Below are 13,713 nucleotides of genomic sequence, written 5' to 3' on the forward strand. Positions count from 1 at the left end.
AAATCAAGAGTAGCCAACATGCAGTGATAATGTATTGGGCCTATACCCTACTGCACAAACCTCATTGCTACAGAACTGTTTTTAATTGGTTAATGTTGCACAGGCGTTTTTTTTATGTCGCGAGCGGTAGATCTCAGCTTGCACTTAGATTCACAAAGGATCTTGGCTCAGAAAAGGTTGGTGACCACTGTCTTAGAGTGTGAGTCCCTATAGTGCAACACCGTGTGGTGTATGCTGGCATACAGGTAGCACTGGCTTCTAATGACATACACTGCCAGTCACTCTGCCAGTTCCTCTAGGACCCTCCTTTCGCTGAAGTTAAAATGTGTGGCTGAGTTCTAAAAATGAAAGGAACATCTGACATGGTATACAAAAGTGTCCTTGAGTTAGCTTTTGGGGGGGGGCAGAGGTACTGAAATAAGAAGGAATTGCAGAATCCATTGATGTGCAAAATGGTTAAGCCCCAATTTCATTTGAAGACTAACCCAGAGATTTTTCTGCCATTAAAATCCTTGGGCGGGCAGGGCAGCCCAAGGATTTTTCCGGGCCACTTAAGTCCAAAGTGCAAAAAAAGTATAATAAAGTATGTAGAAAAGGTATTGTACCTGTATATAAAACAATGATATAATCTTTGAGAATAACAATCACCAAAATAAAAAGCTAGACAGTCATGGAGAAATGAAAATTCATTTCCCATTGCCACGCCCCCTGCCACGCCCACCACCTAAGCCACATATTGAACCATAAAAACCCCTGCTGTAACCATCTGGGAGGTCAGCGGTGTCTGCCCTTTTAAAACCAGCCATCGATTCAGGCCAGAGTATCCAGGTGAGTGGACTATCATAAATTGTTCAATTAAGCACTCCTTTCTAGCCTTCCAGGACTAGAGTTGAAGTTACCTGCTGGAAACTGATTTGTTTCTAACAAGGTGGAACAGTATCCTAATCCCTTATATGCTCCCTGGCTAGATCAATTACATTTATATTGGGTGTGCCTGCGTTCGGCTGCTCGTCCTTGCATTTAACATGGCATGTGTCACTGCTAGTTCTTTACCACATTAAAACCTGCCTTGATTGAGGATGCCTTGAAAACAGTATTGCATTGGGAGCCACTAAACTGCGATGCCTGGGAGGGAAGGGAGTTGATGTGAAAAAAACATCACAAAACACAAAAATAAGATGGAATTAAAAAAATAAAACTCTCCTCTAACCAGGGAGGAATTGAGGGAAGAATTGATATAAATCATATTTCCTCTTCCTTGTGCAAACCCCTGTGGACATTACAATTTCCCACCCCACTACATTCTGCATTTGTGCATAGAAACAGCAGATCTAATGCACAAACACTACAATAGTGTGTGTGTGTGGTTGTTATAGTTGTGTTACATAGTGACAAAAGTAGTGAGCTGGAATCTTGATCCTAGTACTTTGGTCGGCAAGTACATTTTTTTAATGGATGACCAAGATTTCATAGTAATACACTGACCAAAAATATAAACGCAACATGCAACAATTTCAATGATTTTACTGAGTTACAGTTCTTATAAGTAAATCAGTCCATTGAAATAAATGGATTAGGCCCTAATGTATGCATTTCACATGGCTGGGCAGTGGCGCAGCCATTGGTCGGCCTGGAAGGGCATAGGCCCACCCACTTGGGAGCCAGGCCCACCCACTTGGGAGCCAGGCCCAGGCAAGCAGAATTACTTTTCCCCCACAAAAGGGAATTATTACTGACAGAAATAATCCTCAGTTTCATCAGCTGTCCGGGTGGCTGGTCTCAGACAATCTCGCAGAAGCCGGATGTGGAGGTCCCAGGCTGGCGCGTGGTCTGCGATTGTGAGGCCGGTTGGACGTACTGCCAAATTCTCTAAAATGATGTTGGAGGCAGCTTATGGTAGAGAATTGAACATTCAATTCTCTGGCAGAAGCTCTGGTGGACATTCCTGCAGTCAACATGCCAATTGCAAACTGCCTCAAATCTTCAGACATCTGTAGCATTGTGTTGTATGACAAAACTGCACATGTTAAGAGTGGCCTTATTGTCCCCAGCACAAGGTGCACCTGTGTAATGATCGTGCTGTTTAATCAGCTTCTTGATATGCCACACCTGTCAGGTGGATGGATTATCTTGGCAAAGAAGAAATGCTCACTAACAGGGACGTTTTAGTGCGTATGGAAAATGTATTTTTATTTCAGCTCATAAAACACAGGACCAACACTTTATATGTTGAGTTTATATTTTTGTTCAGTATAGTTCAAATAAATGCACTTATTTTAATTGCTGATTTACTATTCACCTCACAAGATAAAAGCTAAAGCAACATAACTGCATTCCAAAAGGAGGAAAACATAACTGCACTGACCACTCTCACATAACTCTCTCTACCCCCGCTTATGTCCTCTCTACTCTCCCCAATCCCCTCCACCTCCTCCATTCAATGTCTATTTTAAATGGTGATGAGCTGACTCCTGGCTGCTACCCTTTATCCCAAAACCCTATTCTTTCCCCATTCCTTTTCCTCATAGGAATGGCTGAACAAACCAGAGGTAACTCATTTCTACTGCAGGAGATGTAGGAACCACCAGGCTGATATACCGCAGGCTAAAGAGTCTATAGGCTGAGACGTTTATACACCAGGGTGGAGGGATTTAATAATGCTGTGACAGGACAACGGCCCACTGAGACAGAGGTTGAACATGAATCTACTGGAGTCTAACACCACAGTACTGTTGAGGTGTCCAAAGCCATGCACGCAGGCATTAACATTATGGACTTTGATTTGAAGAGGTGTTGAAACAACGCTAATGTGCTAGTAGCATACGTATACCTGAGTACACGTATACCTGAGTACACAGTACACTGAGTACACGTATACCCGAGTACACGTATACCCGAGTACACGTATACCCGAGTACACGTATACCCGAGTACACGTATACCCGAGTACACACCACTGTTCAATCTGAGAAGGGTTCAGTCTGCTCAGAGTTCCTTCAGCACAGGAATGAGGTATTCAAGCTACTTCTACTAGCCAAGAGAACAGGTGAGACTTCCTGCCACCCCTGAAGTAAAAAGGCCTTTAAAGTCGGTCATTTCCACTTAATTTCAGACTTGATTTACCTTTACGAAAAATGTATCAACCCCTACAAAAATGTCCACTATTATAATCCACATAATAATGAATGACCTGTTGTAGGATTATTTTCCTGCTGTGAGCAGCACACTGTGATTTAGCATATAGTTCCTATATATATCAAATGTAACACACAGGTGATATGTTATCATAAACAAGCACACATGCCACTTCTTACACAAAACTCACCACACACACACAGGGAGACTTTTCCAAGTAGGTTCTTCAGTGTCTAGATAAAAAAAAACTAAAATAGACATCACAACCTCAATGTGTGGCTGTCCACCCACACGACCTTCCGGGCTCGGTTTGCAACCATAAGCACCTTAGAATCCATGAATTTCTACTGTGAGCGAGTAGGATTCTCCCCTGGACCTGAGGAGTGCTCTCAACAATATGTCTGGGTGGAATTACAGGTCTAGCTTACATCCAGATCCTCCTATGTGTTGGACGTAGCACTGATGGTAGTGTTGGCGTTTCCATTCCAGCTCTCCATCTAATTAAACATCTTCAACAGAAAGTTAGAAGCAGACAGGAGTGGTGCTAAATAGCAGCAACATCTTTCCTCACCCCCAGGATATATTTAGCATGTATACGTCTCTATAAAGCCCAGTTGTATCGGCTATAGCTATTTAATGCATAGCATGAACCCTTCTGAGAACTAATTATTTTCTGCTAAAGAGGGTTGGGTTCGGTCTTTCATCTTGCTTTGGTTAGATTGTGAGGAGTCTGCAGTTTCAGATAAAAGGGACTTGCTATTCTGGCCTTAATGATCTTGTAAGGTTAAGGGTTATGAAGGCAGGTAAAGGCTTGTGATCTCTGACATCTTGGTCTTGAATATACAGTGTAGAGCGGCAGAGTGAGTGACATGCAGGCCTACTCTCCACACTGTGTTAAACTTGACTTGGGGTTTAGTATGGTAGTGAGACACATAACTCCCACCACTCCACATTTCAGCTTGGCTCAGTAACAGGTGTGTTATCCTATAGCTGAACTTTAATGTACTTTTTAGGCAGTAGGTACCAGATCAGAGCCCTAAGAGTGTGTGTGTGTGCGCGCGCGCCTGTGGCCAGAAATAAGGCCTCTGAAGGGGGGATGACTGGATACCACTGAGGCTGCTGGGAAGGGTGTCCGACCGCCATGGGCCTTCTTGAATCAGGTACACACACACAGGGGCGGAAATCCCGGGGGGGACGGGGGGGACACGACCCCCCCATCCTGGGAAAAATATGATTTGTCCCCCCCAATATATCACTGAAACATAACTATGTCATTTAAATAATATTAATAATACGCAATGAAAGCAATTGTGCTGATTATAGACACTTAATAGCGCGTTTTTAAGTTTCAAAAGATTGCGACCCCCCCGCCCTTTGCCTCATAATGGTTTGATCCACTGCCAGTTCCTTAGCTTGCTACGTAACTGCCGTGAGGTTCATCCAGTCAATCGCGCACACACACACTAGCTGAATATGCAGAGCTAGCGCGCAAATATTAACTATTAAGCTAGCTAGTACCTATTCCATTTATGTGGCGTCGTCAAAGATGGAATCAGCATGCAGATGATGTAAGTTAGTGCTTCAAAGTCCCTGTGATAAGGTTAGCGATAAACTGAAGTCCAAACTGAACAGAACTACACTCTCATCTACCATTGTCTTAAATATATTTAATGGTCTCGTTGCAAAAGCTAAATTGTCGCAAGGGAACTTTTATTTATTTATTTTATTTCTCCTTTATTTAACCCGGGTAGCAAAGATTATAGCAAACACCACTGAAACTGAATTGGTGCTCGCTAGCTTTGCAAATTCAGCTATTGTTGGAAGCCAGCCAATATGAAACAAACTATTAAAATTACAAAAGGTTGCAGCATATGTTGTGTAAATGGTGAACTCATACAGCTGTCAACTCTTGTCATTTTAATCCGTTTCACATTTGCTAGCTACCTTTTAGATTGAAGCCCATATAGAATGATTGAAGATGATAGAAGCCCATCTCCTACTGTAAATAACCTACACACTGTGTCTGTAGCCAGCCAGGTAGAAAAATGGCAGAAAAATAAAAGACGGACATCAGAGTATTTTTCAATACACCAAAACGCATAGTAAGAACCTAATATCTCATAGTAGCCTAATATCTCAGACTAGTTGATAAAATGTTCATAAGAAAGAAATGAAATTCTAATGGAAATGTTTCACAATGATGTCATTAGGCAGAGCAGGCAACAGATGGCACACAGACAGCAGAGTTGGGGACAGATATGCAGGGACAGACTGGCAGAGACAGGGAGTCTCAGGTAAGTTTGTTGAGTCTTTGTTTGGCAACATTATGAAAGGTTCTCAATTTTTTTGACTTGTAAAATAGGAACATAATTGGAAAATGCCATGGATACCCCCACTCTCAACTTAAACTGGTGACTGAACTAAGATTTGTTAAAGGACGGCAAACACCTTATTTCTTTGGTTCCTCAATATACATTTACCATATTACAATGTAGGTTATGTGTTACAGCACTACTTTTGGTGTCCTCCTCAGGAATTGCTCTTGAGAAAATTTCATGTAATTGTCCCCTCCAAAGTGGATATCAGATTTTCGCCCCTGCACACACACACACACACACACACACACACACACACACACACACACACACACACACACACACACACCACACACACACACACACACACACACACACACACACACACACAATGTAGGCATTAATACATACAGTTCTGGGTTTCCGTTAGCCAGTAATAGGGAGTAATAGTCTTCCGGGAGAAGAAGAAAAAAGGCTTTTAGCCTCTTCTGTTAAAAAAGTGTGGCACCGGACATTTCACAGGCAGAATTCATTGATGTAAATTCCAGTCAATGTAAATATATTTGACTGGTCATGCTTATTTTGCATAATTTAGTGGAATTAACTTGCCGCGTGTGTATATGTAGACCTATCTTATTTATCCTACGTGTAAAGCACACAGATACAACATCTGTCAGACAGCGCGAGAGCTGTTGCTACAGCTTCTCAAACAGCAAACGCATAGACAACGGAAGGCAGGCTTCATCAGCGCATCACACACCCCTTTGCAATGAGGCAGTATGCATTGAGAAAACATATACTTAAATTGTTGGAATCCTGAACGTTTTACTACATATTATGAGGCATGTTTTACCTTTGCTTCAAAGTAGCCTAGCCAAAATCAGACCATATCCGTGGAGGCAATTCTTTTATACTATATCAACTTTCTTTCATTGTCCAGTAGCCAAAGGCACAATCCTAGTTATATTAGCAACCCATGCTAGTTCTTGCATAGTAGATCTCCCCTCTCAAAATTTCAAAAGGATATTTTCATCTCTTACATGAAATAACTAGTTTTTGACAACTGTGTTTTCCTGCTAATTGCATTATGGGAAAAAACCTTAGCCTACTGCCTTGTCCACATTGCTGCGCTTATGTGAAATAATAGTTTATCAACATTTTAAGCTAAATGTTCTGATCTGTTGCATCAGCCTCATTGCTTTAAAAAAATAAAATGTATGTGGCCAAGGCCTACTGATTGTATGAATTTGGGATATATCGACCCACAGCTGTCCCAGAGTCTGTCTGGAATAGGCCATGTCTTTCTCCACAAGCAGACCAATAGAATAGGTCAACTTTTCTACTATGGGGATAGTAGATTGACATAGGCTAGTGATTTTGCTGTTCGTTACTCGTCTTGTTGGCTGAGCAAAAGTAAATGAACATCTCGCAGCCGGGCGCAACCAGGAGACCCATAATTGGCCCAGCGTCAGCCGGGTTAGGGGAGGATTTGGCCGGCAGGGATTTTCTTGTCCCATCGCGCACTAGCAACTCCTGTTGCGGGGCGCAATGCACGCTGACACGATCGCCAGGTGTACGGTGCTTCCTCCGACACATTGGTGCGGCTGGCTACCGGGTTAAGCGGGCGTTGTGTCAAGAATCTGTGCAGCTTGGCTGGGTTGTATTTCGGAGGACACACAGCTCTCGACCTTCGCCTCTCCCAAGTCCGTAAGGGAGTTGCAACGATGGGACAAGACTGTAACTACCAATTAGATATAATGACATTGGGAGAAAAAGGGGTAAAAAAATAAATAATAATAACTGAAGGACCGTACATCGTTGCATCTCAAATTGCATCTTCTGTTAATATGAATTACCATCATCTAATTGGGATTCCTGTCATTCTGAGCACCGTGGGTGAACGCCCTAACCAGGTTACACACCCAATGCAAATGGGTACAGTAAATTTCTCAAATGTCCGGTAAATTAAAATGCTGCCGGGTCAAATGTCCAGCACCACGCTTTCCTAATGGAAACCCTGATACAGTATGTATACTGACTCAAACATACAACCTATACACTTATATGCATTTTAAACACACTGTATATATCTGTTCACGCACACATAAACAAAACACACCAACACAGTGCTTACTGATGGGAGGTCAGTGGAGGAGGACACAGTGGGTGCCTAGTCAGTGGACTATTTCACAGAGGCACCAGAGCAACTACATCTCTGGAACAGCTGCAACTGTCTAATCCATCAGAATGGGTGAGCAGGAGGGAGGACAAAACCGCGTGCTGAGCTGAGGTCCTGATGACGGAGCCCACCCTCACCTCCCTCTGGTAGAGTATGTGTACACACACACACACACACACACACACACACACACACACACACACACACACACACACACACACACACACACACACACACACACACACACACACACACACACACACACACACACAGATAAAAGCTGTCCTGCTGTCTACTCCCTCCCTCTCACTGCAGGATACACATGAGCTGGCTGTTCATGGATTCACACACAACAGCATCCTCCCACACTGAACATGACAGACACCCATTTATACCCTGCCAAGGCACTGCCAGAGGGTGGGTGTGTGTGTATGTGCGCGCACATGTGTATGTGACAGAGAGAGAAAAAGAGAGAGACCAAGAGAGTGGGAGAAAGAGAGCGGGAGAGAGTGAGAACCAAAACATCTAGAAAGGGTGTTAAAGTAGGCTGCTCCTGCCTTTATGAAAGGCAGTAAGACAACTCTGGTGGGACAATGAGACGTGAAAGGTTAGAGGGCAAGGTTACAGGGCAAGCAAACAACACAAAAGGAGTTTATGAATCCCCTCAGGAGGCATCGAGAGCACGAAACCACAAAAACAAATTCAGTGTTGGAGACCATTAAACAAACAAACAGTTTAAACAGGCAGAAAGAGAGAACGAGACACCAAGACAGACAGACAAAGCGAGAGAGAGAGAGACAGACAGACAGACAGACAGACAGACAGACAAAGCGAGAGAGAGAGAGAGAGAGAGAGACAGACAGACAGACAGACAGACAGACAGACAGACAGACAGACAGACAGACAGACAGACAGACAGACAGACAGACAGACAGACAGACAGACAGACAGACAGACAGACAGACAGACAGACAGACAGACAGACAGACAAAGCGAGAGAGAGAGAGAGAGAGAGAGAGACAGATAAAGCGAGAGAGAGAGAGAGAGAGAGAGAGCGAGAGAGAGAGAGAGAGCGAGACAGACAAAGCGAGAGAGAGCGAGACAGACAAAGCGAGAGAGAGAGAGAGACAGAAAGCGAGAGAGAGAGAGAGAGAGAGAGACAGAAAGCGAGAGAGAGAGAGACAGAAAGCGAGAGAGAGAGAGACAGAAAGCGAGAGAGACAGAGAGAGAGAGAGAGAGAGACAGAAAGCGGAGAGAGAGAGAGAGAGAGAGAGAGAGAGAGAGACAGACAAAGCGAGAGAGAGAGAGACAAAGCGAGAGAGAGAGAGACAAAGCGAGAGAGAGAGAGAGAGAGAGAGACAAAGCGAGAGAGAGAGAGAGAGAGAGACAAAGCGAGAGAGAGAGAGAGAGACAAAGCGAGAGAGAGAGAGAGAGAGACAAAGCGAGAGAGAGAGAGAGAGAGAAAGCGAGAGAGAGAGAGAGAGAGACAAAGCGAGAGAGAGAGACAAAGCGAGAGAGAGAGAGAGAGAGAGACAAAGCGAGAGAGAGAGAGAGAGAGAGACAGACAAAGCGAGAGAGAGACAGACAAAGCGAGAGAGAGACAGACAAAGCGAGAGAGAGACAGACAAAGCGAGAGAGAGACAGACAGGCAGGTTGGTCACATGTAAAGACAGGGTCTGATGGGGACTAGGTGGCTGAAGGGGCTCTACCAAGAGCCTATAATGGAATTCACCAGGCTAGCACAGCATGCCATATCCAAAAGCAATAAACAGCATTTTAATTGAACTCTGCAGTGCTGGCTTTATGCAAGGAGGAGAAAGAAAGAGAGAGAAACTGAAAGAACAACAACCATCAGCTTGCTGGGGCTCCCTGGATGACATTTGTGTGACTGTGTGCCTACAGTGCAGTTAGTGGGAAAAAAACACAAAGTCACACTTATTAAGCTGCCACTTGTCCAGACCAAAAATAATAAGTAAGCCAGCCAGAAGTTTTCAGAAGAGTGATACACAAGTACAAGTAGAGCTTTAAGGAGAAACAGATCAGTCATGGCTACCACAACAAGAGATCAAACGCTTACCATGGTACATCGCATCAACCAGGTTTACTGCAGCTCCCGCAACACCGGCTGTCTTACTTTCTTATGGTATTATAGCCAACAGAAAGTGACTGGTACGTTTTGGCCTTGTACAGTAAATTCCCTCATCATGCTCTATCAAATCACCTCTCCAACCCCTACACAACATGGCATGTCACAAGGCTGGTCTGTCTTTCAAAAGTCAGTTGACATGCACAGCCCACCACAGGCTAGTCTCTCCCTCTCAGTACTCCAAGCCCCAGAGAGAGGTCTCCTGCAGCGAGTCAAGCCAAGCTAGACTGGGCAGGGTCAAGCTGGACAGGGCAAGCAGACGGTTTCAGTGTCTTTACAAGGTGAACCTGTCAGTGATCGACTTGGAAGGCTATTCTCCTCACCACATAACGCATGTGAAAACACACACTCCTTCAAAACCCACACACGCGCACACACACATAGCCCCCTGTCACATTGTACAAGGTCAGCTGTTCATCGGTCATGGGGACACCAGACTGGGTAATCTCTCCTCCATCTCCCCCATCCTTCTATTCTCCATTCTTACAAGGGCAGCTCTGAGCTGCTCATATTTTAAACTTGATGACGGTCTCTCTCAATCTCTCCCTCTCCCGCTCGCTCTCCCCCCGTCTCTCCCCCCGTCTCTCAAGGATCAGATCAGTGACTTCAGGCCCATGTAAATCCATCTATTCTGTAAGACTGAGGAGTGAAACAGCCTCTATAGGCACAGTCCTCAGGAGTCAGCCTGGTACACAAGCAAAGGTGGTATGACGGACGGACGGACGGTAGTTAATAAATTGCATTTAATCATGACAGCGTTAGGGAGAGAGGGTGATGGAGGGAGGAGAGAGAGAGGAGGAGAGAGAGGGGAGCCGTCTATCAAACGTGCTCGCCGCCAGTCAACTCCAAGATATAAGAAAATGATTAAGAGGGATTTAATGTCATACGCCAAGCGGGGAAAACGCACATCTGTCAGCTGGAGAATTATGTTATTACACCTTCCTCTCTCTCACGCTCACTCACTCTTTCTCCTACTCTTTCTGTCTATCCCACTACCATAGTCTCCATTTCTCCAATCAGGGTTTCATAACAATCTTCACCACAGGACTGGACAGGGTTGACAGAAATGTGATTAAACACAGAGCTGCTGAAGCGCCTGTCTACTGCATCTTTCAACACAATCGTTTCTGGCTCAACTGTTGTTCAGACAGTCTGCTTCTTGGAGGACACACAGATCTCAGAGCCAAAACCTTTAAACACTGGCCCCTCCAGTCCACTCTGGTGCACTGCACCCATCACTGTACTTACCCTGGCACTTCCCGCCGTTAGTGGGGTCGCCATGGTAACCAGGCATGCAGGTCTGGCACTGCGGTCCGGTGGTCAAGTTCCTGCACTGCTCACAAGCACTGCCGTTCACACACGTACTGTGGCCGTTACACTGACAAGCTGGGGAAGAGGGAGGGAGAGAGAATCATGGATGTATAGCTTTAAGTGTGAGGAGGGGGATGTATAGGTTTAAGTGTGAGGAGGGGATGTATAGCTTTAAGTGTGAGGAGGGGGATGTATAGCTTTAAGTGTGAGGAGGGGGATGTATAGCTTTAAGTGTGAGGAGGGGATGTATAGCTTTAAGTGTGAGGAGGGGGATGTATAGCTTTAAGTGTGAGGAGGGAGATGTATAGCTTTAAGTGTGAGGAGGGGGATGTATAGCTTTAAGTGTGAGGAGGGGATGTATAGCTTTAAGTGTGAGGAGGGGGATGTATAGCTTTAAGTGTGAGGAGGGGATGTATAGCTTTAAGTGTGAGGAGGGGGATGTATAGCTTTAAGTGTGAGGAGGGAGATGTATAGCTTTAAGTGTGAGGAGGGGGATGTATAGCTTTAAGTGTGAGGAGGGGATGTATAGCTTTAAGTGTGAGGAGGGGGATGTATAGCTTTAAGTGTGAGGAGGGGGATGTATAGCTTTAAGTGTGAGGAGGGGGATGTATAGCTTTAAGTGTGAGGAGGGAGATGTATAGCTTTAAGTGTGAGGAGGGGGATGTATAGCTTTAAGTGTGAGGAGGGGGATGTATAGCTTTAAGTGTGTGGAGGGGGATGTATAGCTTTAAGTGTGAGGAGGGGGATGTATAGCTTTAAGTGTGAGGAGGGGGATGTATAGCTTTAAGTGTGAGGAGGGGGATGTATAGCTTTAAGTGTGAGGAGGGGGATGTATAGCTTTAAGTGTGTGGAGGGAGATGTATAGCTTTAAGTGTGAGGAGGGGATGTATAGCTTTAAGTGTGAGGAGGGGGATGTATAGCTTTAAGTGTGAGGAGGGAGATGTATAGCTTTAAGTGTGAGGAGGGGGATGTATAGCTTTAAGTGTGAGGAGGGGGATGTATAGCTTTAAGTGTGAGGAGGGGGATGTATAGCTTTAAGTGTGAGGAGGGAGATGTATAGCTTTAAGTGTGAGGAGGGGGATGTATAGCTTTAAGTGTGAGGAGGGGGATGTATAGCTTTAAGTGTGAGGAGGGGGATGTATAGCTTTAAGTGTGAGGAGGGAGATGTATAGCTTTAAGTGTGAGGAGGGGGATGTATAGCTTTAAGTGTGAGGAGGGGGATGTATAGCTTTAAGTGTGAGGAGGGGGATGTATAGCTTTAAGTGTGTGGAGGGGGATGTATAGCTTTAAGTGTGAGGAGGGGATGTATAGCTTTAAGTGTGAGGAGGGGGATGTATAGCTTTAAGTGTGAGGAGGGGGATGTATAGCTTTAAGTGTGAGGAGGGGGATGTATAGCTTTAAGTGTGAGGAGGGGGATGTATAGCTTTAAGTGTGAGGAGGGGATGTATAGCTTTAAGTGTGAGGAGGGGATGTATAGCTTTAAGTGTGTGGAGGGGGATGTATAGCTTTAAGTGTGAGGAGGGGGATGTATAGCTTTAAGTGTGAGGAGGGGGATGTATAGCTTTAAGTGTGAGGAGGGGATGTATAGCTTTAAGTGTGAAGGCAAGGGATGGAATACAAATGTGTTTTTGTGCATTTATGGTTGTATTGATGTGCTACATGACGTACTGTCTGTCTGTCTGTCTGTCTGTCTGTCTGTCTGTCTGTCTGTCTGTCTGTCTGTCTGTCTGTCTGTCTGTCTGTCTGTCTGTCTGTCTGTCTGTCTGTCTGTCTGTCTGTCTGTCTGTCTGTCTGTCTGTCTGTCTGTCTGTCTGTCGACTCACCAGGGCAGTGGATGTAGGCCCAGTCAAACCCTTTATCTCTGGGGCACAGACCGAGCTCCAGCACCATGTCTCTGTCCCTCTCCCTGTCTCTGGGCTGTCTGGAGGGGCTCTTCATGGGCCCGCGGTATGACCCCTCCATACACTGGCCCTTCCCTGTGTTAGTGGGGTCTCCACACCAGCCACACTCTGCCTGATCCAAACACTGGCCACACGTCCTCAGGCCCGAACAGTTCTGAGCTAGAAGAGAAAGAGAGACAGAGAGAAATAGAGACCGAGACAGAGCAAGAGAGAGATTATTCAGACACATAGAAAAGTCCCTCATAGAATACTTGAGGGATAATATTCATCCGTAGTATAAATAACCACTGTTACATCCATCCACCACATAAATAAAGTAGACGTGTTGCTCATTACTTTATTCATTCTGTTGGCATTGGGAGGCTATACTCTCTAATACGGTCTTAGACAGCCACTGACTCTTACTGTAATTGCCAGAGGGTTCATTATTTAATGGATTAGAGGGTGGGTATAAATGTATTGGTTTTCATTTAGAGAGAAATTATTCCCACCTTTATGACAATGGGCAATGTTTTTGTTGCTTGAAATGTAGTGTTATTTCATAGTTTTGATGTCTTCACTATTATTCTACAATGTAGAAAATAGTCAAAATAAAGAAAACCCTTTGAATGAGAAGGTGTCCAAACTTTTGACTGGTACTGTATGTTATAATATGGCTTTTGTTTCCTGGATTGGCTTCCCCAGTGATTTTACCCATGCACAGCTAATGTGTGTATCTACAGACAT

At 44.7% G+C, this 13,713-nt stretch overlaps 1 protein-coding gene across 3 annotated transcripts in view; it reads right to left on the reverse strand.

Annotated features, from left to right (window-relative positions):
- The window catches only part of LOC106577124 (attractin-like protein 1), a 350,240-nt gene that overhangs the window by 211,475 nt on the left and 125,052 nt on the right, over positions 1 to 13,713 (reverse strand). For all 3 annotated transcript variants that reach the window (XM_014154877.3, XM_014154875.3, XM_014154874.3), the window contains 2 exons: positions 12,910 to 13,146; positions 11,024 to 11,161 (listed from right to left, as the gene is read on the reverse strand). In XM_014154877.3, coding sequence (XP_014010352.1) covers positions 11,024 to 11,161; positions 12,910 to 13,146 — 375 coding nt within the window. The remainder of the gene's footprint in view (positions 1 to 11,023; positions 11,162 to 12,909; positions 13,147 to 13,713) is intronic.

This window comes from Salmo salar, chromosome 18 (assembly GCF_965601325.2).
Source record: "Salmo salar chromosome 18, fSalSal1, whole genome shotgun sequence".
Taxonomy (NCBI): domain Eukaryota; kingdom Metazoa; phylum Chordata; class Actinopteri; order Salmoniformes; family Salmonidae; genus Salmo; species Salmo salar.